The sequence below is a fragment of the Bubalus kerabau genome, chromosome 1 (assembly GCF_029407905.1).
Source record: "Bubalus kerabau isolate K-KA32 ecotype Philippines breed swamp buffalo chromosome 1, PCC_UOA_SB_1v2, whole genome shotgun sequence".
Lineage (NCBI taxonomy): Eukaryota > Metazoa > Chordata > Mammalia > Artiodactyla > Bovidae > Bubalus > Bubalus kerabau.
Window position 1 is genome coordinate 10,505,594 of NC_073624.1, and position 20,487 is coordinate 10,526,080.

General features: G+C 54.1%; 2 protein-coding genes and 1 long non-coding RNA gene across 3 annotated transcripts; 1 reads left to right on the forward strand and 2 right to left on the reverse strand.

Annotated features, from left to right (window-relative positions):
• Positions 1-1,864: 1,864 nt before the first annotated feature.
• Positions 1,865-5,222, reverse strand: LGALS1 (galectin 1). Its single transcript, XM_055567191.1, has 4 exons — positions 5,079-5,222; positions 3,677-3,756; positions 2,407-2,578; positions 1,865-2,069 (listed from the first exon to the last, which is right to left on the reverse strand). The coding sequence occupies exons 1-4, from the start codon at positions 5,085-5,087 to the stop codon at positions 1,923-1,925; spliced, it is 408 nt and encodes a 135-aa protein (XP_055423166.1). The 5' UTR covers positions 5,088-5,222; the 3' UTR covers positions 1,865-1,922.
• Positions 2,077-13,146, forward strand: LOC129643086 (uncharacterized). Its single transcript, XR_008710071.1, has 8 exons — positions 2,077-2,261; positions 2,884-2,998; positions 3,397-5,196; positions 6,221-6,406; positions 7,032-7,221; positions 7,543-7,608; positions 10,051-10,845; positions 12,233-13,146. It is a non-coding gene; the product is annotated as an uncharacterized LOC129643086 (long non-coding RNA).
• PDXP (pyridoxal phosphatase) lies at positions 13,121-18,932 on the reverse strand. Its single transcript, XM_055567182.1, has 2 exons — positions 18,252-18,932; positions 13,121-14,423 (listed from the first exon to the last, which is right to left on the reverse strand). Exons 1-2 carry the CDS (start codon positions 18,823-18,825, stop codon positions 14,107-14,109), a joined length of 891 nt encoding a protein of 296 aa, XP_055423157.1. The 5' UTR covers positions 18,826-18,932; the 3' UTR covers positions 13,121-14,106.
• Between the last annotated feature and the right edge of the window lie 1,555 nt (positions 18,933-20,487).

Sequence of the window (20,487 nt, forward strand, 5' to 3'; positions counted from 1 at the left end):
CAGACTTCCAAAGCTGTCTCTCTCTGGGTGGCCACTTGGGTGCCCCAGGAGAGCCTGGAGATTGGGTGTGGCTCAAGGCAGCTCCCAGCCTGTGTTCTCCATCCTCCGAGGCCCACATAGAGATGTGTCCTGCAGCGGACCCACTGAGATGGGAGTGATCCACCCAAAGGGGCCAGTTGAAAATAACAGCCCGCATTTTACAGGTGAGAAAACTAAGGCTAGGGGAAAGAGACTTATCCAGTGTTTCACAGCTGATGCTAGCTGTTCTGGAGACTGAAATTAGCCAAGCTCCCACCCCACACACACCTCAGGAGGCTGCCCTGGGGTTTGGGGGTTGCTTGCTGAGGTTCTGATTCTAAGCCTTTTGGGAACACTGGCTCAGTTCCCAGGGGCTGTTTCCCAGGGAGGTAGGAGCCCTACAGGAGGGAGCAGAAAGGAAAGGGGGCAGAGGCGTGGTCAGTGTGCAGGGTTGCCCAGCAATCAGCTCATGTCCCATCCCTTGTGACAAATGAGCATGACGGAGCTGGGTGAAGCCTTGCCCTCCAGAGTAACACAGCCTGGCTGGCCTTGGAAAGCACATCCTCTGGAAACCAGCAGAGGGGCTCGTGGAGGCCTTATCACGAGCTGTGTGAGTCCCCTGCACTCCTCTGCTCTGCAGGGAAGAACAGGCTGTGTGCAGCAGGAGGCCCACCTGCCTCTATTTCTAGGCTCTCTGCAGGGGCTAGCATCCCCCTCCCCCATTCCTCCTATCAGAAATGGGCCAGCAGGTGGTGCCAGGGCCATCGCCCAAGCCCATCTTCCCATTGTTGGGTTAAGGGTCCTGAGTTTCCAGACTGGCACCCTGGTTGCCCTTACACTCCAGCATTCAGGGGTGTGGCCAGGCACCACAAAGCTGGGGTGCTTGGGGAGCCCCAGAAGGCTCAGCTGGGCGTGGTACAGACCAGGGAGTCACCACCCAGAGCCTGTTTCCTCCCCTTCAGATTCAGGGGATAAGATCTCAAGCGATAGTGGGGCAGGGACGGATATACTACCCACTGCGTGGTTGTCATGTGCCAGCCCTATGCTTGTCCTCCTTCACACACCTCACCTCATCCTCACAGCAATCCCATGAGAGGCTCCGTGCTATCCTCCCCGTTATATGCATGAATTAAACAGGCTCAGTGAGGTCAATTAAGGCCCAGAAAGGCACACAGCTTTTCCCTGTCTGAAATCGGACGGCTTCCTAGCTCATGAAAACAAATGAGGGGGCCCCAGGTATTCTTCCCTCTACCTCCCTCTGTGCTGCTCCAGATACCATGGCATGAATCAGCCTGTTCTTGACTCTCCTTGTTTTCATTTATTCAATACCTTTTGAGTATCTACTGTGTGCTGGAGTCCACTGAGTTGGGAACTGTTTGAGGGTAGTGACTGGGGCTTATTTAGTATTGAGCTCCCTACTGGGTACTGAGCTTTCTGTTCAGCCCAGGGGACCCAGGAGAAGAAGATGTCAGTGGCACGTAAGAGGTATGCCTGCACTTCAGTCGTGTTTGACTCTTTGCGACCCTATGGACTGTAGTCTGCCAGGTTCCTCTGTCCATGGGATTTTCCAGGCAAGAATAATGGAGTGGATTGGAAGCCCACTTAAGAGGTATAACATCAAGGGAGTTCCCTGGTGGGTCCAATGGTTAGATGCTTTCACTGCCATGGGCCTGGGTTCCATCCCTGGTCAGGGAACTCAGATTCCACGAGCCACATAGCGCAGCCCCACCCCCCCCAAAAGGTATGCATCAAGGTAGTGAATGAAAGTGAAGGAAAGGGCAGAGACAGGGCTTGGGGCAGTTGGTGGAACCCTCCTCTTCCACACCCACACACACAGGAGGCTGGATCAGGGGGAGCACAGGCAGCTGCCTTTATTGGGGGCCATGGGCTGGCTGGCCCGTATGTCACTCAAAGGCCACACACTTGATCTTGAAGTCACCACCTGCAGACAGGTAGTTGATGGCCTCCAGGTTGAGGCGGTTGGGGAACTTGAATTCGTATCCATCAGGCAGCTTGATGGTTAGGTCTGTCTGGTCGAAGGAGATGCATACCTAGGGGTGCAGAAAGGCAGTGAGCATGTGGACCCCACAGAGACCCTTGACTCCACGGCCACAGCTGCAGCATGCAGGTCCTAGGCCTTCACAGAGCCCTTTCCTCACTCGGCCCTGACAATAGCCCTGCTTCATGGGTGAGGCCCTGAGGTTGGGAGAAGGGGATATTGCTCACCGAGGATCACACAACTGGTGAGGGAAGGGCAGGGAGATGGGAAGGTGGAGGAAGGGGGAGCGGGGTTGGAGGGTTGGGCCCTAGGTTTCTAGCCACTCAACCCAGCTCTGCCCCAGCCCACCCAGTGCCCTGATCCCCCGCCGCCCCCAGACCCCAGCCCACCTCCACGACACTTCCAGGCTGGAAGGGGAAGGCAGATTCCCTCTGCTCGGTCCCCCAGGCCCCAGCGTCCTTGCTGTTACACACGATGGTGTTGATGTCCCCATGCGCGTTGAAACGAGGGTTGAAGTGGAGGCACAGATTGTTGTCATCTTTGCCCAGGTTCAGCAAGAAGCTAGAGGGTAACAGGTGGGCTTGAGGCCACTCCCACCAGCTACAGCCCCCTCAGGCCCTCTAGTCTGTGCCACCCAGTCCATGTGAATGCACCTCGCTGGGGAAACTCACTGAGCTGAGAAGCAGGAAACCTGGATTCCAGCTGTGTCCCTGCCTCCTCCGTGCTATGCGCCCCTGAGCAAGTCCCTGCCCCTCTCTGGATCTCAGTATCCATATCTACACAGCGTAGGCTGCACCAAGAGGATCTCTTAAGGGTCTTGCTATGCTGACAGCCAGGACTCTTGCAGACATGAATTTGTGTCCCAGCCCCTTTGATCAAGGTCAGAGACTCCCTCCAGATGGCGTCCTCTGGGAAGGCAACTGTCCTGGCCGTCTTGTCTATCTGTAGCCCTGGTGCCCAGCACGATGCGTGACACAGCAGGTAGGTGCTCAATAACTGCGGGGCTCATGAACGAATAACAATAATACATTTGCTGAGTGGAGCTAACAGCAATGCCTACCTCTGAGGGTTTGGAAAAAATGGCACAAGTGGTGCGCGTGAAACCTGCGGCTCTTTTAATACGGTCAGCTGGTCATCATCGTCACCGAGAGATCCAGCATTGCACCTTCACACAGCAACTTCCCCCCTCCATGAACTGATTAACAAATAAGGCCCAAGGCGGTGGGTTGACTGATCCAAGGTCACAAGACTCCGGAGAAACTAGGCCAGCTGGCCGAATGAAGGATAAGTTCAGGAAGGAGTGAAAGAAAAAAAAAACGGATCTCGCAAAGCGGGCAGCAAGGGTGACGCCCTTTCATCCCTTCTCCCCGCCCCCTCAGGCCCCGCCCACAGCAAGGGCGAGAGGAAGGCCAGCCGAGGTAGATGACGAGGCCGCAGCTGGTTCAGTTTAAGGGTGCGACAATGGTGGGGGCGTCCAGACCCCGCGGAAGAAGTGACTCATCCAGAAGACACTGCCTCAACGGCGGCGGACCTAAAACCTGCCCCCCGCCGGGGGGAGGGGCCGGGCCCAGCCAGCCACGCCCCTGGCCGGGCCCGGCTCCTCCCTCGAGCTGAGCCCCCGCCCCTTCCGCCCGCCGCCCCAGCCCTCATCCCCCTCACCTCTTGGCGTCTGCGGCCACCTCGCCCCGCACTCTGAGGCACTCCCCAGGTTTGAGATTCAGGTTGCTGGCGACCAGACCCTGCCAGGCGAGACCCCGCCCAGACGGGTTAGAGGACGCAATGGCGGGGGCGGGGTGGGGCGTCTAGAGGGGTGGGTGGGGATGAAGGGGTGGGGTCGTCCCCTTTTTAGGGTGCTCTGACCAGGCCGACCTGAAGCCTGAGGAACCCGGCTGCAAGTCCTAGGCTCTCCTTCTTTGTGTGGTTCTGGGCAAGTCCCTACTCCCAGCTGAGTCAATTTCTTGTCTGTAACATGACTGAGATTCTAAGAAGACAGGATCTAGAAGTTTCTGCCATTTAGCCTGGGGGTTTTAGATGCAATGTCTAGCCTGGGAGGTGGAGTGCTGTCTGCTCCATTGCCTGCCTCGCTGAATAGATGGAGAGAGCCCGCCTCCACATGGGTCTCTGCGAGTTGGGGGGCAAAGGAGGGTAAGTGAGGCTGTCTGTACATCTGCTGGAGAGGAAGAGGCCTGGGGCTGGGCGGTGTCCACCATCCCCTTCAAGCCCCTCTGTTCAGAGAGGGACAGGGGCTGGAGGGGAGTCCCCTAAGGAGCACAGTTAGACCCCTCTAAGAAGGGAGAATGGGCCCCGAGGTAGGAGCCTGCACCCTGGCTGGTTCAGGGTTAACAATGCAAGTGCAAAGCTTAACTGGTGTGAGTGGTTCCTCCTGCCAGAAACTTGAATCCTGTCCCTCGGGGCCTGCAGAATATTCTAGCTTGCTCCTTGATATCCCTTATCACACATACACACCCCTCCTAGCCTGGAGGAAAGGGTCGTAGGGCACTCTTCCCCCAACCTTCATCTGACTGCCTTGGACAGAATCACTCACTGCAGCGGGCTAACCTATGCAGGCTACCCCCAGGAATTGTGGCTCAGATCCTGGCGACTTTTCAGAGCTCTCTGGAGCACAGGGTGACTCTGCCCTGGCCCAGGGACTGGGGACAGCTGCAGGGGGGGAAGGGAGAGGAGTTTCTATAGGGTGGAGGAGGGGGAAGGGACAGTGTCCTGGGCACTAAGAAAATGCTCCTCCCGCCCCCATGTCCAGTCGGCCACACCCTTTCCACTCTCACTTCTCAAGAGAGCTGCAGAAAGTCAGACCTTGGCAGAAATAATTGTGCTATCAGACTCTGGAGGAATCCAGAAATTTCTTAAGCCAGAGAAGGCCTTGGGAGACTGTGGCCCTACCCTCATTTTACAGACACGGCCACTGAGGCCCAGAAAAGACACTTGTTCAAGGCCGCACCACGGGAACTAGAACCCAGATCCTGATCTACCCTCGCTCTCCCCGGCTGAGCCCCCAGACCATCTCTGGGCCTTAGGGTGGGGGGGGGGTCCCCATACTCACACAAGCCATGATTGAAGAGAGGAGGATGTTTCTGAAACTTCGGCACCAGCTGTCTGAAGACTCTGCAGGAGAAATGAGCTTTGGGCCGCTCCCACCCTTTTAAGTGGACCAGACCCCGGTGAGTCCCGCCCCCTGAATGCTGAGCCAATTGTAACTCAGGAAGGGATGGGGGCCACAGGAGGCGGAGTGAATGGAATTTTGAAGCCCGTTCTGGAGCAGAGATGACCAATCGGAGTGGAGATCCCCCCCATTCCTTCTTAGCCACTCCCACAAGGTCCAGGCTCCATCTCCCAATTCTCCTACCCCTTCCCAAAATTGTGCTGTGGCAAGGATTGGGGGAAGCCAGTGGAAAATAGTTTGAGGATGAATTAGGTCCAAGAGTTAGCTGGAAGAGGGCCAGGGCTAGCTGGCTGAGCTGGGGGGATACCCAGAGAAGGCAGCTGAAGAGGTGCAGGGTCCCTCGAGAATTAGATCTGGGATTCGAGAGGCTCTGTTCCTTGGCAGGGGCCAGGGCGTGGCCCGCTCTGGGCGCCTCTGCAGAGGGCCCAGGACCCATTAACCACAAAGCCCTGCCTCCCCCGGAAACAGGGATTGCGGCTGCTACTCTGCTCTTCAATAGCGCTAAAGAAAGGCTGGGCCGGTGTCAGGGTTGAGGCTGCTGCCCAGGCTCGGGACTCAGGCCGCAGGCTTTGGCCCTCCCGAGGGCCCTGCTGCGGATCCTCCAGGAGCCCCTGCCTAAACAGCTTCTGGCCTGTCCAAGAGGGTCAGGCCTGGAAGGAGGCCCAGGGTGAGCCAGGCCATAAAAGGTTGGGGTCCCCGGTCTGTGCACCCGCCTCCATTCTTTCTCCTTCTGACGCCAGGCACAACTTCTTTTCCCCATCCGTTTAGCAGGTATTTTACTGAGTACTATTATGTGCCTGGCCCTGAGCTGGCCTCAGAGGATTCAAAGATGAAGCCCTCAGTACCTGCTCTCAAGTAGCTCTTTGTTGGGGGCAGAATTTGACTGTGAACCTAATTAAGAAGTAGCACGATGCTGGCTCTGAGAGAAGTCATGAGCAAGCACTGTGGTGGGGTGGTCCAGAATGGGAAGAATGTGGGTCTTTTCTCCTTTTGGCCACCCCACATGGCATGCGGGATCTTAGTTCCCTGACCAAGGATTGAACCTGTGCCAACTGCAGTGGAAGGGCAGAGTCTTAACCACTGGACTGCCAGGGAAGTTCTAGAAGGTCGATCTTCAAGGATGGGTGAAGAAGCAGGGACTGGCATTCCAGCATGGGCACAGAAATGAGACAGCACACGCCTGGGGAACTGTGAGCATCTGGGCAACTGTGAGCATCTGGGCATGGCTGGAGTTCAGGGGGTGCTGGGGAAAGATGGGGTTATGAGGCTGGGAGGCCAATGGTACTGGATCATGAAGGGCTTCACAGAGGGGTGTGGGCATTGTTTGATCTGAGGGTGCTGGGGAGGCCACAGAAAGTTACATGAAGATTGAGTAGTGAGGCCAGATTTAGACTGCAGGGAAAATCACTGTAGCAACAGACTTGAGGGTGGGTTCAAGGGGTGCTCACCTCACATTCAGAAACCAAGTAGAGAGAGGAGCATGGGGAGCCCTGGGTGGGTGCAGTGGGGGGCTTGCTAAGAGAGGTATCAACAGGACCTCCTTCACATCAGTGTCCCCCTTCTGAAATCACCAGCACTGAAGAGCTAAGAAGATGTGGACCACGGGTGACTCACATCTAGAGGCCCTGCCCCGAGCTCGCTGCCTCCCCATCCCCCATCTTCCTCCAGAGACTGAGGCCCACATTGGCACAGGAGGAGGGGCGAGGGCACGGGGCTGAGAGGCAGGCCCAGAGAGGTTGGGTGGCACCCCCTGTGAGTCCCTCACCCCTCCTCCTAGACCAAGCCAGCTGCCTCAGAAACCAACCAGCAAAAGTGCTTCCCTTTTTCCTCCAGGGCCTCCCTCCAAACCTCTGCATTAGGGAGGGATGGATGGTGCCCAGTTCCACTGCCTTTCCTCTGAGCTTCCCCTCTGAGGCCCACAGACATCCTCTCTGCCTGGACAAGGAATGAGGGTATTTCAGGAGGAGCCCTGGACCAAAGCCAGAGATGCTTCAGATGCAGTCCCTGCTGTGACGGCCATCAGGTGAGCCTGGCTGGCTACTCCCCAGTGGTGGGGCTCTTAGGACCTCAGGAGCTGCTCCTTCATTTCCCCCGCATCCTGGAAGATGGGGTTCGGCACCAGGAAGTGTATGTTGTTGGATGAGGGCTGTTTTACTCCTCTGTGGCATTTGGCCTGCCTGATTGCCTCAGTCAGCCTGTCTGTGAATTGGGCATGAGCAGGCCTGCTCTCTTGCACAAGGTTAGCACAAGGTAGAGTTCAGGTCTGTTGTATATCCTTAATAGATGATTCTTTTGTTCATAGAGTCTCAGAAGGTTTTTGCCATCTTCTTTTATCTTCTTCCAGACTGAGTTCACCTTCCTGGGTCAACACTTATGGGAGGCCGCCCTCTCACCCCCACGTCATCCCTAGGTAGGCCCCCCCATCCCCAGGCTCTGGTGGGGAGACTACAGAGTCCAGTGTCCCCTATAAATAAGAAGGACCGTGTTTTTATGGGGGTGGAGGGCAAGGACAAGCTGCATTATACCCCCCCCACACAGTCTCAGGGCCTTCTGCTGGTGGCAGCACTTATCTGTCAGGCCCTGTGCCCGGCGCCTCGCTTTCATCCATTATCTCATTTCATCTTCACCTCCCTCCTGAAGCAGCCACCTCGGTCAAACGTCTGCACAGGGAAGCTGCTCTGGGGCCCTGAAGCCAAGCTGACACCAGAATCGGAGAGGAGGGGCAAGTCCTGATTTGGGGGCTACCGGGCTGTAACTCCAGCCAAGATCCTTGTCCTCCCTGAACCTGTATCCAGGTCTGGAAAGTGGGGATGTTACCCATTGCCTGGAGGGTTATAGGAGTGATGTGAGAGGGGCTGAAAGTCAGCTTTCTCTCCTGCACTCCTCAAGGCCAAGCCCCTCCCCACCCAGAGACTCTCCTGTGCCTCACTGCAGTGGAGGCAGCCAGCTGTCTGGAATTCCTCCATCCTGCAGGCTGGCCCTAGGGGCTGGACCTTGGCTGCTGCTGTGAGAAATGAGTTGAGCTTGTCCAGACAGGAGATCCAGGCCAGCATGGCTCTTCCCAGGCTGCCGGCTCCCACCCAGCCCCCAGGAAGGCTGTGGCTCCTCCAGCTGGCTGTGGTGGGCAGGGCTACCAGACCCCCTGAGATACCCTCTGCACCCCCAGGCAGCCTGGCCGGCCCAGCTGGGGAGGGTGGGCGTGGCCAGAGCCAGCTCCAGAGCTCCTTCATTTAATGATGTGGAGACCACCCAGAGAGGGTGGCCATTTGGCCAGGGTCACACGGGGAGCTTGGGCTGCAGTGCTTTCATCTGCTGAGCCAAGGGAAGAACAGTGTGATGCTGGGATTCTTGGACCTCAAAAGTGATCTTTTCCCCCTGTTCCATGAAGGGTCGGAAGGATTAGTGGGGGGATGCCCCCAACTTTAGATACTTTCCCAAGCAGATTGTGCTGGAGCCCACCTCCTCATTTACCTGCTCATCCTTTCTCACCTCCCTGCCTTTGCTTGCACGGCTGCACGTGCTCAGCCAGCTGTCTCCCCAAACACAGGGGCTTCTGTCACTTTGCCTTCCCACCTAGTGTTTGGCCCCCTCTGAACACAGGCCCCAGCTTGCCTTTGGAGAATCACCTCTCCTCTTATATGAGGTCTAGGTGAGGTCCAGACCCTGTCCTTCATTATCCTCCAGGGCTCAGGCATGAGTCTTTATTTTTTTTTTAATGGTTCTCTGGTATGTGTGTGTGTATGTGGGGAGGGGGGTGACATAATTATAGACTCAGAGGAAGCTAAGAGCTTTTTAAGAGCTTAGAAAATATTTGAGACTTGAAGAAAAAAAAAATGTGTTGGCCCCCAAATACTAAGACTGCAGAGCGGAAGTTAATAAATGTTTACTTTGGTCAAACCTAACCCTTGCTAGTCATAAAAACTGTATTGCCTTTGAAAGCAATTTTGTGGGTGGAATTTTCTTCTTCAAAAGCATGTCCAAGCCTTCCTAGAGATTGGTCACTCTTACATTAGATCCCCATAGCCAAATAATGTCTAAAATGAAAGTATAAAAATCCTTGGAGATATGTATAGTAACCCCCCCATAAATATATTTAATGGGGGCTGTGGATGCATTTTAATGTTTTCTATAATGTGCTTGGGACCTGTGTATCAGGAGAGTTTGGAGCTGCAAGTAACAGAAAACTCAAGAAAAACTGCTTTAAAATTAAGAAAAATTCACATACCAAGCAGTCTGGAGCTAGGAGGTTTCCACAGCAGATTGATTCAGTGGCTCAATGAAATCATAAGAGATCTGGGTTCCTGTATGATCATGGATTATGGCCAGATAAACAGTCCTCACTCTTCTGCACAACCACAATCCACAGTTAGCCCCTGCTTTTAGGACAGACAGTGTAAAAGATTTGAGATGAACTGTCTTCATACCTGGAGAAGGCAATGGCACCCCACTGCAGTACTCTTGCCTGGAAAATCCCATGGATGGAGGAGCCTGGTGGGCTGCAGTCCCTGGTCACTAAGACTCGGGCACGACTGAGCGACTTCACTTTCACTTTTCACTTTCATGCACTGGAGAAGGAAATGGCAACCCACTCCAGTGTTCTTGCCTGGAGTATCTCAGGGACAGCGGAGCCTGCTGGGCTGCCGTCTATGGGGTCGCACAGAGTCGGACACGACTGAAGCGACTTAGCAGCAGCAGCAGCAGTCTTCATACCTGTAACATACTCTCGAACAAGCCAGTTTAAAAATGTCAATATACATACAGAGCAGCTAAGCAAATTGGACAAATAGAAAACAACTGGGAATGTAGATGAAGGGCATGAGTGTTCACTGTGCCGTTGTTACACCTTTTCTAGGAGAAGGCAATGGCACCCCACTGCAGTACTCTCGCCTGGAAAATCCCATGGACAGAGGAGCCTGGTAGGCTGCAGTCCATGGGGTCGAGAAGAGCTGGACACGACTGAGCGACTTCACTTTCACTTACACCTTTTCTGTTGGTTTGAAACTTGAAATTAGGGACTTTCGTGGCGGTCCAGTGGCTAAGACTCTGCACTCCCAATGCCGGGAGCCTGGGTTCTATCCCTGGTCAGGGAACTAGATCCCACATGCCACAACCAAGAGTTCACATGCTGCAACTTAAGATCCTGAATGCTGCAAGTAAGAGCTGGTGCAGCAAAACATAAAAAACAAATAACTGAAGGAGTGTGACATAGTAAGAAATGTGTATCTGGTTTATGACCCTGGTTCCTGACATAGAGCTTCTAAATCCTGTGGAATTTCCTGGGTGATAGGAGCATTTTTTGTTCTGATGAGGTGACTCTTAGTGGGCACTTGGATGGCTTCAAGGTGGGGGCTGGTCACCAGAAAGATCAAGCAGTGATCGGAAGCTTGGAACTTTCGGGTCCGCCACCCATCTTCCAAGAAGGGGAGAGGAGCTAGAGACTAATAATCTATCATGCCAACGTGATAAACCCCCTCCATAGGAATCCCCAAGCTACACAGTTTGGAGATCATCCAGGTTGGTGAACACGCCCACATGTTGGCAGGGTGGCACAGCCTAAGCCTACTGGGACAGCAACTCTTCTCTTAGTACCCTCTAGGGCCTCGCCCTGTGTATGTCTTCATCTCGCTGTTCACCGGTATGCTTTGTCGTATCCTTTATTGTAGAATAAACCCCAAATCATAGTTTCCCTGAGTTTTGTGAACCGTTGTAACAAATGATCAAACCCGAGAAGGGGGTTGTGGGAACCTCTGATTTATAGCCAGTGGATCAGAGTACAGGTAACAACCTGGCATTTGGGCCTGGCACTGAAGTAGGGGAAAGTCTAGGGGGGCTGAGCCCTTAACCTGTGGGGTCTGCACTGACTGCAGGTAGTGTCAAAATTGAATTAGGTTGTAGGACACCCAGGTGGTATTCACAGAAAACTGGAGAATTGCTTGATGTAGAAACCTCGCACATTTTGGTGTCAGAAGTACTGTATCCTGTGGGTAAACAGTTTTCCCTTTCAGTGGGTGTCAGAGAAGTGGGATTTGCTACCAAGGCCCTGGCTTATAGAAATGTGTGGGTTGAAAAGAGAAAGTATGAAAGGGCAGGGGTGAGGAACCTTCGATTCCTAGGTGGTCACGTGGTCACCCGCGGTCCAAGTAGCAGTGCTGCATTGCCTCTAAAGGTGAACCTAGAATTCTCTGGCGCTGCAGTGGTTAGGACTCACAGTTTCATGGCCCAGGGCCTGGGTTCAGTCCCTGACTGAGTAACTAAGGTCCTGCAAGCCACGCAGCTTGGCAAAAAGCAAAAAAATTATGTGCATTCTTAAAAAAAATTTAATTAAATAAAGGTAAATGTTACCAGTGGAATTTAGACATGGCTCCAAGTCCTGGGGAGTTGGCTAAATGGATGCATAAGGAATTGCGAAAAAAGTAAAATTTACAGACCTGTAGTTATGATTATCTGTAATAGATAAAATGAAATCAAAAAGGAGTGCTCTGTGGGACTCTGATGGTAGACTAAGCTCAGATTTATTTCAGCGAGTCTAAGCTTTGGCCCCTAACTCGAAGCCACTCCCAGAGGGAAAATTTATGGCAGGAACAACAGAAAGCACCTCTCAGGCTTCTGTTCACCAAGATAGTAGTCAACAGGCAGGGGTGGGGGTGGGGTGAGGCAAAACTAGGAACCTATTGAAACCAGGAGGTATAATGTGAAGGAGTTGTTTCGTCAATTGGTGTCATCGGTTTCCTGAAATATTAGCTAGAAATCTAGTGAAGACCATATGGTATTCATTGTGCTGGTCTTAGACTTTTTCTGATGGTTTGCAACTTTTAGAGGTCTAGGGAAAATACCCCAAGCGCTTCCCATTTTTATGAAGCTGAGTCACAGAGCAGAGAAATATACCAGGCCATGCCTTGTGATCACATAATGGCTGCAACCACTTTCACATCCAAAGCCCATAAGAGAGGATGAGAGGGATGCACCTGGAGGGTGTTGGACCACTTCATGGGGCAGCCAATAAACTCCTTTATGCCTTAACCCAAAGTCACCAGAAAAGCACATTTGCTCCTACCTCCTGATGCAGCCAGACTCAGTCAAGTACTCCATCTTCCCAAGAAGAACCACACTGAAGAGAATTTTCCAGACCTCGAAGTCCCATCCCTCACTTTACAGATGAAACAGGCTGAGCAGGCACGGGCTTGTGCAAGCTCAAGTGACAAGTACATCAGTGACAGTCAGGCCTGCCCATCAACCAGCTTCCAGCTGGGCACCTGCTCTGCAGGAGGCCCTGGGGAAGCTCGAGGCCAGCAGGGCAGTCCCAGCAGCAGCCCAGGTGTGACGGATGCCTGAAATCCCGTGGAGGGGTGTGCACTGCATCTCCCCTGAGCTCCTGGAGGAGGGCGAGGACCTGTCTCCCCCTTCAGTCTCTACAGAGCAGGGCTGCAGCCTCCCAGAGTCAACACAAGTTTCAGCCCCACTCAGGTGGTCACACTTTCTAGGTGTGTGCCCTTGTGTAAGCTAACATCACCTTTTTGATCCTCGTTCCCCAAGGAGTAAAGTGGAATGAGTAATGCAAGCTTGCTGGATTTCCTGAAGGACTGAAACATATTGTTATATAAAAACTCAGTGAGGAGGACCCTCCCTGCTGATCCAGTGGTTAAGACTCTGCACTTCCAGTGCAGGGGGCGGAGGTTCAACCCCTGGTCGGGGAACTAGATTCCACATGCCATGTGGCATGGCCAAAAATTTTTTTAAAAAATAAAAAGACTCAGTGAGGCATAAACTGCTATTAAGCTAAGGTACCACTCTACACAGAGAACACACTGGAACTGGGGTGGATCATTTCACAGAGGGAACGGGCCGGTTTTGGGGAGAACAGGCTCAGGCAGGGGCTCTTCCCCCCATCCCACCCTGGACACAGACTTGAACCCACACAGACACTCCTACTCGCACTTTATTAAGTACGGGAGGACCAGTTACAACAGGGGTGGAAGTGGCTGGGGAAGGCTCAGCCCCCACCCCCACCATCAGTGGCACACGATAATAAATAACTGGGGTGGGCACAGGAGAGAGGTGGCACAGCAAACACTGATAGCAAGGCGGGGACACAAAAGCCCCACTCCCAAGCTGTGGCCACCATCAGCACTGGTCTGATACCATGATCAGGGAGGGGTGGGGCCCTCACTACAGAAGCCTCCAGAGTCACTAAGGGCCCCCTTTGTGGAGGAGCGGTGTCTTCAGCACTTGGACCCTTATTTATGAACAGAAATCTGGACCCCTGGCTGGTCCAGTCAGACCCAGATAGTCGAGAGGCCACTGTCTCTCTTCTAGATTGTTCTATTTAGGATCCAAGAGACTAATGGCTCATTACTAGCTGGGGTCCTGATTGGTCTACCCAGGACCTAGGAACTGAGGTCACTGTCACTTAGGCTCCCAACTGGTCCACTCAGGACCCAACAGCAATGCATCACTATCACTTAGCCTTCTGATTGGTCCATTCAGGGCTCAGGGCAATAATGATTCCTGGTTACCTAGACCTCTGATTGGTCAACAGGCACCCCAGGCCAGGACCCAGGAAAAGCTCTAGCGGCCCCAGGGCGGAAGTGCTCAGGGTTGGGGAGATCACAAGGCAGCAGGGCCCAGACTGAAACAAGGGGAGGTCACAGGGCAGGATATAAGGCCACCTGGCTGGGTCAGGCGGGGGTGAACCAGTAAGAGGGGAGGGGGCAGCTTCTGGGATAGCAAAGAGTGCCCAGCCACAGCTGGGAGTGGGTGTGGGGACCCTGACTCCTTCCCTGGGTTCCAGTCCCACCCGGGTAGAAACTGGGGTGCGGGAGCCGGTAGCCCTTAATGCAGCTCTTGGCCCATCTCCTCCACCTACGGGAACAGGGTAAGGGAGGGCTGTGGCTGCGCTTGCGTCAGTGGGTCAGTCCTCCAACCCCTCCATCAAGTCCGCGATGCTCTCCACGTAGTAATGGGGCACGAGGTCGTGCTGGCCGGCCGCCAGGTAGGCCTGGGCCTCCTCCAGGCGGGAGACACCCGTGAGCGTGAGCACGGTGGTCATGCCACAGCGGTGGCCGAAGAGGATGTCAGTCTCCAGGCGGTCGCCCACCATCAGCGTGCGGCCGGGGTCCACGCTGAAGTGCTCTGTGATGCACTCGAACATGTAGGGGCTGGGCTTGCCCACCACCAGGGCCTGGCGGCCCGAGGCTGTCTCCACAGCGGCAGCCAAGCTCCCGGTGCCTGCAGGGACATGGACACTTGGTCAGTGCGGGAAACAGCGGGGAAGGCATCCATCCAGGCCTGGGAAGTGGAATCCTCAGAGGCAGCTTGGCATGGGGGTTAAATCAGGCTGAAATGAGTGAAAAGGCCGCCTGCTTCCCAGTCTTAGTGTGGGGGTTAAGGGCATAGATTCTGCAACCAGCTGCCTGCATTCACATTCCATCTCCACTTTTCTTGGGCAAGCTATTAACCTCCCTGTGCCTCAGTTTTCCCATCTCGAATATGGAGCCACTGCACATAACCAGGCCTGGCTCAGTCAGTCCTGCCTGTGGTTCACTATTTCACCCTGGCAGCCGTACATCTCTGGGCAAGCCAATCTCTCCGAGTTTCCTTGGACTCACTGGAAAGGGGGTCCAAGTGATGCCTGCCTTCAAAGAGGCGCTGTGGGCACCACGGGGCCAAGTGCTTTGGAAATGGAAAAGCACTTAACCAACAGCAGTTGTGGTTATTGCTACAAGAATGTGTTCTGTCGGAAATTGGCACCAGCTCTTTTGGAACACAGCAGGGCACAGAAATGTTTGCACCTCTGACCCAGTCTGCCTCCGCTGGGAGTGATCACAAGGCGAGAATTCAAACTGGAGACAAAAGCTACATGCTTGAAGATGTCCGTGGCTGCAGTAACTATAATAAGCAGAATTGTGGAATGCACCCAAGTATTGAACAATAGGAGGGCTGTTGAGAAAAGGACGGTTCTGATTCTCAGCCCAGTACCATCCTGCCCCATACAATGAGTCCACTGTGCCCATCCCAGCGATATGTCTTTGTGCCAGAATGTTCTACCTTCACGCTAATGTCCCTGAACAGATGATGATGATAATCACAATTTACTAAGCACATTCTAAAGTGCCAGGGGTTGTGCAGGAGCTCGTGAATACCCATTTTACAGACGAGAAAGCTGATGTTCAGTGTTGTTAAGTAACTTGTCCAGGGTTGCACAGCTTAGTAAGTGGCAGATAAAGGATATGCATTCAAGTAAGTCTGACTCAGACACACGAGGGCCGGCCTGTACTGGCTCCAGAGTGCTGAATGTTTCCTTTTCAGGAATTCTGTGAGCTGGTAGTTAAACAAAGCCACTGTTTAAAGTCAACTCATATGAACTTAAATAAAATGTTTAAAACAAAGGTAATAAATTCTCAAAACTCATTGCTGCCTAATTATTTTACCATTATCTATGCTCTTGAGGTTATTTACATCTGCAATGATGGAAATATTACAGAATGGTGTGTACTTACTTTCCTTCCCAAGCCCACGATGGGAAGTGACCTCATGTTGGTAGGCTGAAATCGGCCACCAGGGAGTGTGCTAACACCACAGAAACTGGCGAAAGTGTAAATCAAGGCTCTTCCGGTTCTTAAACATTTATCAGTATACCACTGGTCTGACCCCAAACACTCCAGGCCTCCTGTCTCCCTTCTCACAATGAATGACATTCAACATGATTAAGCCAAAGGCACAGAAGGTGCACAAACAGCAAGTGTCTTCAGCCTTGCAGCCCCCAGATGAGGAGGAGGAACTTCCCTGGGATCAAGGCAGAACCGGCCCAGAGTGACCCAGTGGGGCAGGTCTCCCTGACTTCTGACCTAGAACTTGCCCACTCGGTTTCCTAAGAACTGAGTCAGAAGGAAAAGCCATTTACCCTTTGGTTAGAAATTCCTTCCAGAATGGAAAGGGCTCAACTGAGTCACCCCAAAGGGATTTTCTCGGCTCCAGGACCATTGCTCTGTTAGCGTCTTCCTTTCCTACCAGGTCTGAGCCTATCACTCTTGGCCCCTTGTGTCCCACCTCACTCAGCCAGTATTACTGAGGCCCAACTATGTGCCAGGCACCAGGGATAGAGCAGTGAAGGAAACTGATATCGTATTCTGGGGGAGCAAACATCCCAGCAGGGGAGTCTGAAGGCAACTCTGCCCTCAGACCTTCACATCCCAGTCTTCTCCACATCCTGTCATCCAAGAGTCCTGTATATTCTGCTGGTGACGTATTCCTAGGACAGCAGGCCTTTCTATTTGCCGACTCAAGTGACTGCCACGTGGTAACAAGATAAACACACAATTAAGCAGACCCATAGGGATGGGAGGGGGAACTGGGGTGAAATTCACATTATTTAAGATTTTATGCATACTGGGGTCTTTATTTAAAATGTTATTCCACTTACAAAGCTGCACGATTCAAACAGGACAGCAGTGGTGTATTTCCTGAGCTCTGTCTCCCCCTCTTGGCTGTGGGAATGACCAGCAGAGCTGGTGGGCAAAGCCAAGTGGGTGCTGAGATTCAAGGGGCACACCTGGGCAGGGCCTGGTCTCTCCCCAGCACCTCCACACCATCCCTCCTGAGCCCTTGGGCGAGCTTCTGAACCCACAGCCTTCACCTGAGCTTTGAAGCCTCTGGAGAAACTCACTTTTCACAGCACGGCCTCAGGTAGGCAGGAGCCGTTGGCAGCTGGGAGCCCTGAGCAGCGCTCTCCCCTTGGATTTATGGGGACACTGAAGTGGTCATGCAGCAAGTAGGTCTGCGGCAAAGCCAAGATAGGCCTAGAACTATTAAGATTCCCAGCTTGGAACTGATTCTGCCATGGCCCAAGCCCTGTTCCATTCCTGAGAGCCCTGTCCTGCAAGATGCCTCCTCCAGGAAGCCTTCCCAGGTCTCCTCAGCTCTAGGCCCTCCCTGCCACCCATCATAATACTCTGTCTACTCCATCAGTTTCACCCTGCCCTCCGAGGATCTGGAATCAATACAGTCAGTGGCCAGCAGGGAGAAAGTGATGGAGATCTGTCCCTCCCTCAGCCAACTGACGGGTTTTCCCTGCTGTTGGTTAGCCTTTGCTACCCTCTGCTCTTGTCTAACGCAAACCCTCCAAGATATAGGAGCCTCCTTTGCTCCTGCCTCCTCTGCAGATGTGAAATTCCTAAATGACAGCAGCAAAGAGTGCCCTGGATGGCAGGGGTGGGGTTTAGAGACTGGGGATAAGGTGGTCTCAAGTGCCAAGTTCAGGTCTTCTTGCTTTTGGGTAGCTCATGTCCCTTCTCTTAGCCTCAGTTGCTTTAACTTGGAAATGGAACAATAACTTCCATCTCCAGAATAATTCTGAAACTAAATAACAGACACCAAGGTGCTTCATAAAGCTCTGTAACAGGAGAGGGTTCAGATACAATTTACATCATCTGAGCACCTATTACCGAGCAAGCACTTGCCCTGATCACTCTCTCCTCAGCGAAACTAAAACTGACATGGTTAGTATTCCCATTTTACCCCCAGGGAGGAGATGCTCCACGGTTATGTAATTTAATAAGATTACAGAGCCCTGCAGCTGGAACTCAGGTCAAACTCCATCCACCGCCCGTTCTCTCCGCACACCTGCCTTCAATCTGCCGCCAGAAACGCCTGTTCCAACCCTCGGGGTAGGGGAGCAGGCTTTGTCCCCAACTCTCCCACCTCACTCCGATGGCGGGTGGGGAAAATGACAGGAGTCATGGAGGCTGGTTCATGAAGGCTAGGGTTGGGAGTCGGGGCCCTGGATTGCACCTGTGACTCCCCGAGCCACAGTGTCCTCATCTGTCCAACCGGACCCTACTTCTGCCCCTCACAGGGTGGCAGCTGCAAGAAAGCTGCAGGAAATACCAGATGTGGCCGTGAAGACATGCTGGGCTGTTGCTGGGTGGGAACCGCCCGTACATCCCTCCAGTCCCCCTCCTATCGCCTGGAGACGCCCCTTCCCCAGCCCTCACCCCCAGGCATGGAGCTGAAAGCGCGGGCCGCCCCCCACCCCCCCAGCTGTTTCCCCGCGCTCACCGGGGGTCCGGCTGCCGTCGCTGAGCGGGTGCCACGGGTCGCGGTCGGTGGCTACCAGCAGGCAGTCGGGGTCGCGCAAGTGCGCGCAGGCCTCGCTCAGCTTGGCGAAGGAGAAGTGCTCGTCGTAGCCCACAAGCACGGCGCGCACGCGCGGGGCCGCGCCCGGGTCCTCGCTGGGGTCCCCCGCCAGGCGCAGCCCGGCGGCGCGCAGCTCGGCCCGCAGCCCTTCACCGCCCAGCACGAACACCGCGCCCTGAGTGTCCGGAGGTCCGAGCAGGCGCTGGCGCAGCAAGCGCGCGGCGCACAGCGCGGAGCTGAAGAGCTGCTCGGAGCGCAGCCCCCCGAAGCCAAGACGCGCGAAGCGGAGGGCCAGCTCGGGCCGCGCGCGCCGGCTGTTGTTGCTCACGAAGAGCGCCGCCTTGCCAGCCTGAGCCAGTCTCTCCAGCAGCTCGGGGGCGCCCGGCACTGCGCGCTCGCCGTTCCACAGCACCCCGTCGCAGTCGAACAGGACCCCCTGCGCCCGGCCCACCACGTCGCGCAGGGCCGCGCCGCGCAGCCGCTCGCAGCGCGCCATGCAGCCGGCTGGCTGCCCGCACACCGGAGCCGCGCCGCTCTCTTCCCGCGGGCACAGCGCGCTCGCCCGCAGAAGGCCTGTCGCGGGCACCGGCCAATCGGCGCGCCGGAAGGGCTAGGGGGCGGGGCCACGGCCTGACCTGCAGCCAATGGGAGGGAGAGTCTCGGAGAGGAGCGGCGGCGGGGCTGGGAGCTACAGGAGCCTGGCGAAAAGGGTAGAATCTCGAGCTCCACCAAGGGAAGGGGGACCAATGAAGATCTAGCCTGGTCCTTCGTCCCGCCTCTCTGCTCCTCTGGACCAGTAGCCGCAGAGCTTCAGCGGCCTACCGGGAGAGGGACTGACCTTTTTGACCAATAAGGAGTTACGAATGGAACAACAAGGCCCGTTCCTCGTTCCCCAGCCAATCACAAGCTTAAGACAGATGGTTGCTAGGAGGAAAACAAATATTAAAGGAGATGTTATCTTTGGGTCAAATCTTACTGCCTTCCTAACCCTAGACACTCCAGTTCCGAGCGGAGTCCTGGGAAGAAGTTCTGGGATGCAGTGTGGTTGTGACTGGGGAGAGAGGCACACGGTGTCCCCTGAGACGCTGGAGCCCTTGGCCTGGACCAGTGGTTTTCCACCCTGTCTGCGCAGTAGAGTTCCCAAGGAAACAGATTTTTAAAATTATATAATTTATATATAGTAAGATATGTGGATCTTAAGTGTATAGTTCGATAAACGTTTTTTAAAACGTGTGATAGGACCCCAGAAATTCTGATTTTAATTCCTTTGGGTGAGTCCTGACTTTTTTTGATTTGTTTTTTAATCACCCAGGGATTCTACTGTAAGGCCAGAATGGAGAGACACTGGGCTAGAGGCAGCTTGGGGCCTACTTGGTGAGGAATGTGTCACAAATCTAAGGTTGTCTGCCAACCTCTGAGAAGACTCTGAAGACTGGTCTGACCCCCAGGATCAACTGGAGCTTCAAAGACCTGAGAAAAGGCACACCGTCGGCGTCTGGGGCTTATATTTTCTGCTTCTCATTGCCCTGGGCTTTTGCTCCTGACCTTTTTTTTTCCCCCCCGTCACACAGCTTGCAGGATCTTAGTTCCCCGACCAGGGATTGAACCTGCACCCTTGGCAGTGAAATAGGAGTCCTAACCACTGTACCAGGAAACTCCCATGATACATGATTCTAACTGTCAGTTCTCCTGCCCTTCCCCAGGAGCTCCCTGGGCATAGGGCTGAGTGGGGACCTCGCCCAGAGTCTGGCACAGAGTATGGTCAGGGAATGTTTGAAGACAGTTCATCCTTGCTGCCCGGGGAGCCTTCCCTGGGAACAGAGACCACAGGTGGGGGAAAACAGCGACGACAGCCATCACTCACACTGCCCTTGCACACTTACTTCTGTGTGCAAGGGCAGTGCTTTGGTCTTTACAAGTGTCTCATTTAATCCTCACAACAACATTTCCGTGGTGAAAGCTGTTAAAGTGATTTCACATTTGAAGAAAAGGAAACTCCAGTTGCTCAGGATGTGAGGGACAGGCTCTGGAATCAAGCAGACCTGGGCCAGGTCCATGTCTCCCTTGCCATGTGACCTTGGTCACTTTCTGAGTTTCAGTCTCCTCACCTGTAAGAGGTAATGGGATTTACTTCCCTGAAAGAGGATTAAATGGAACT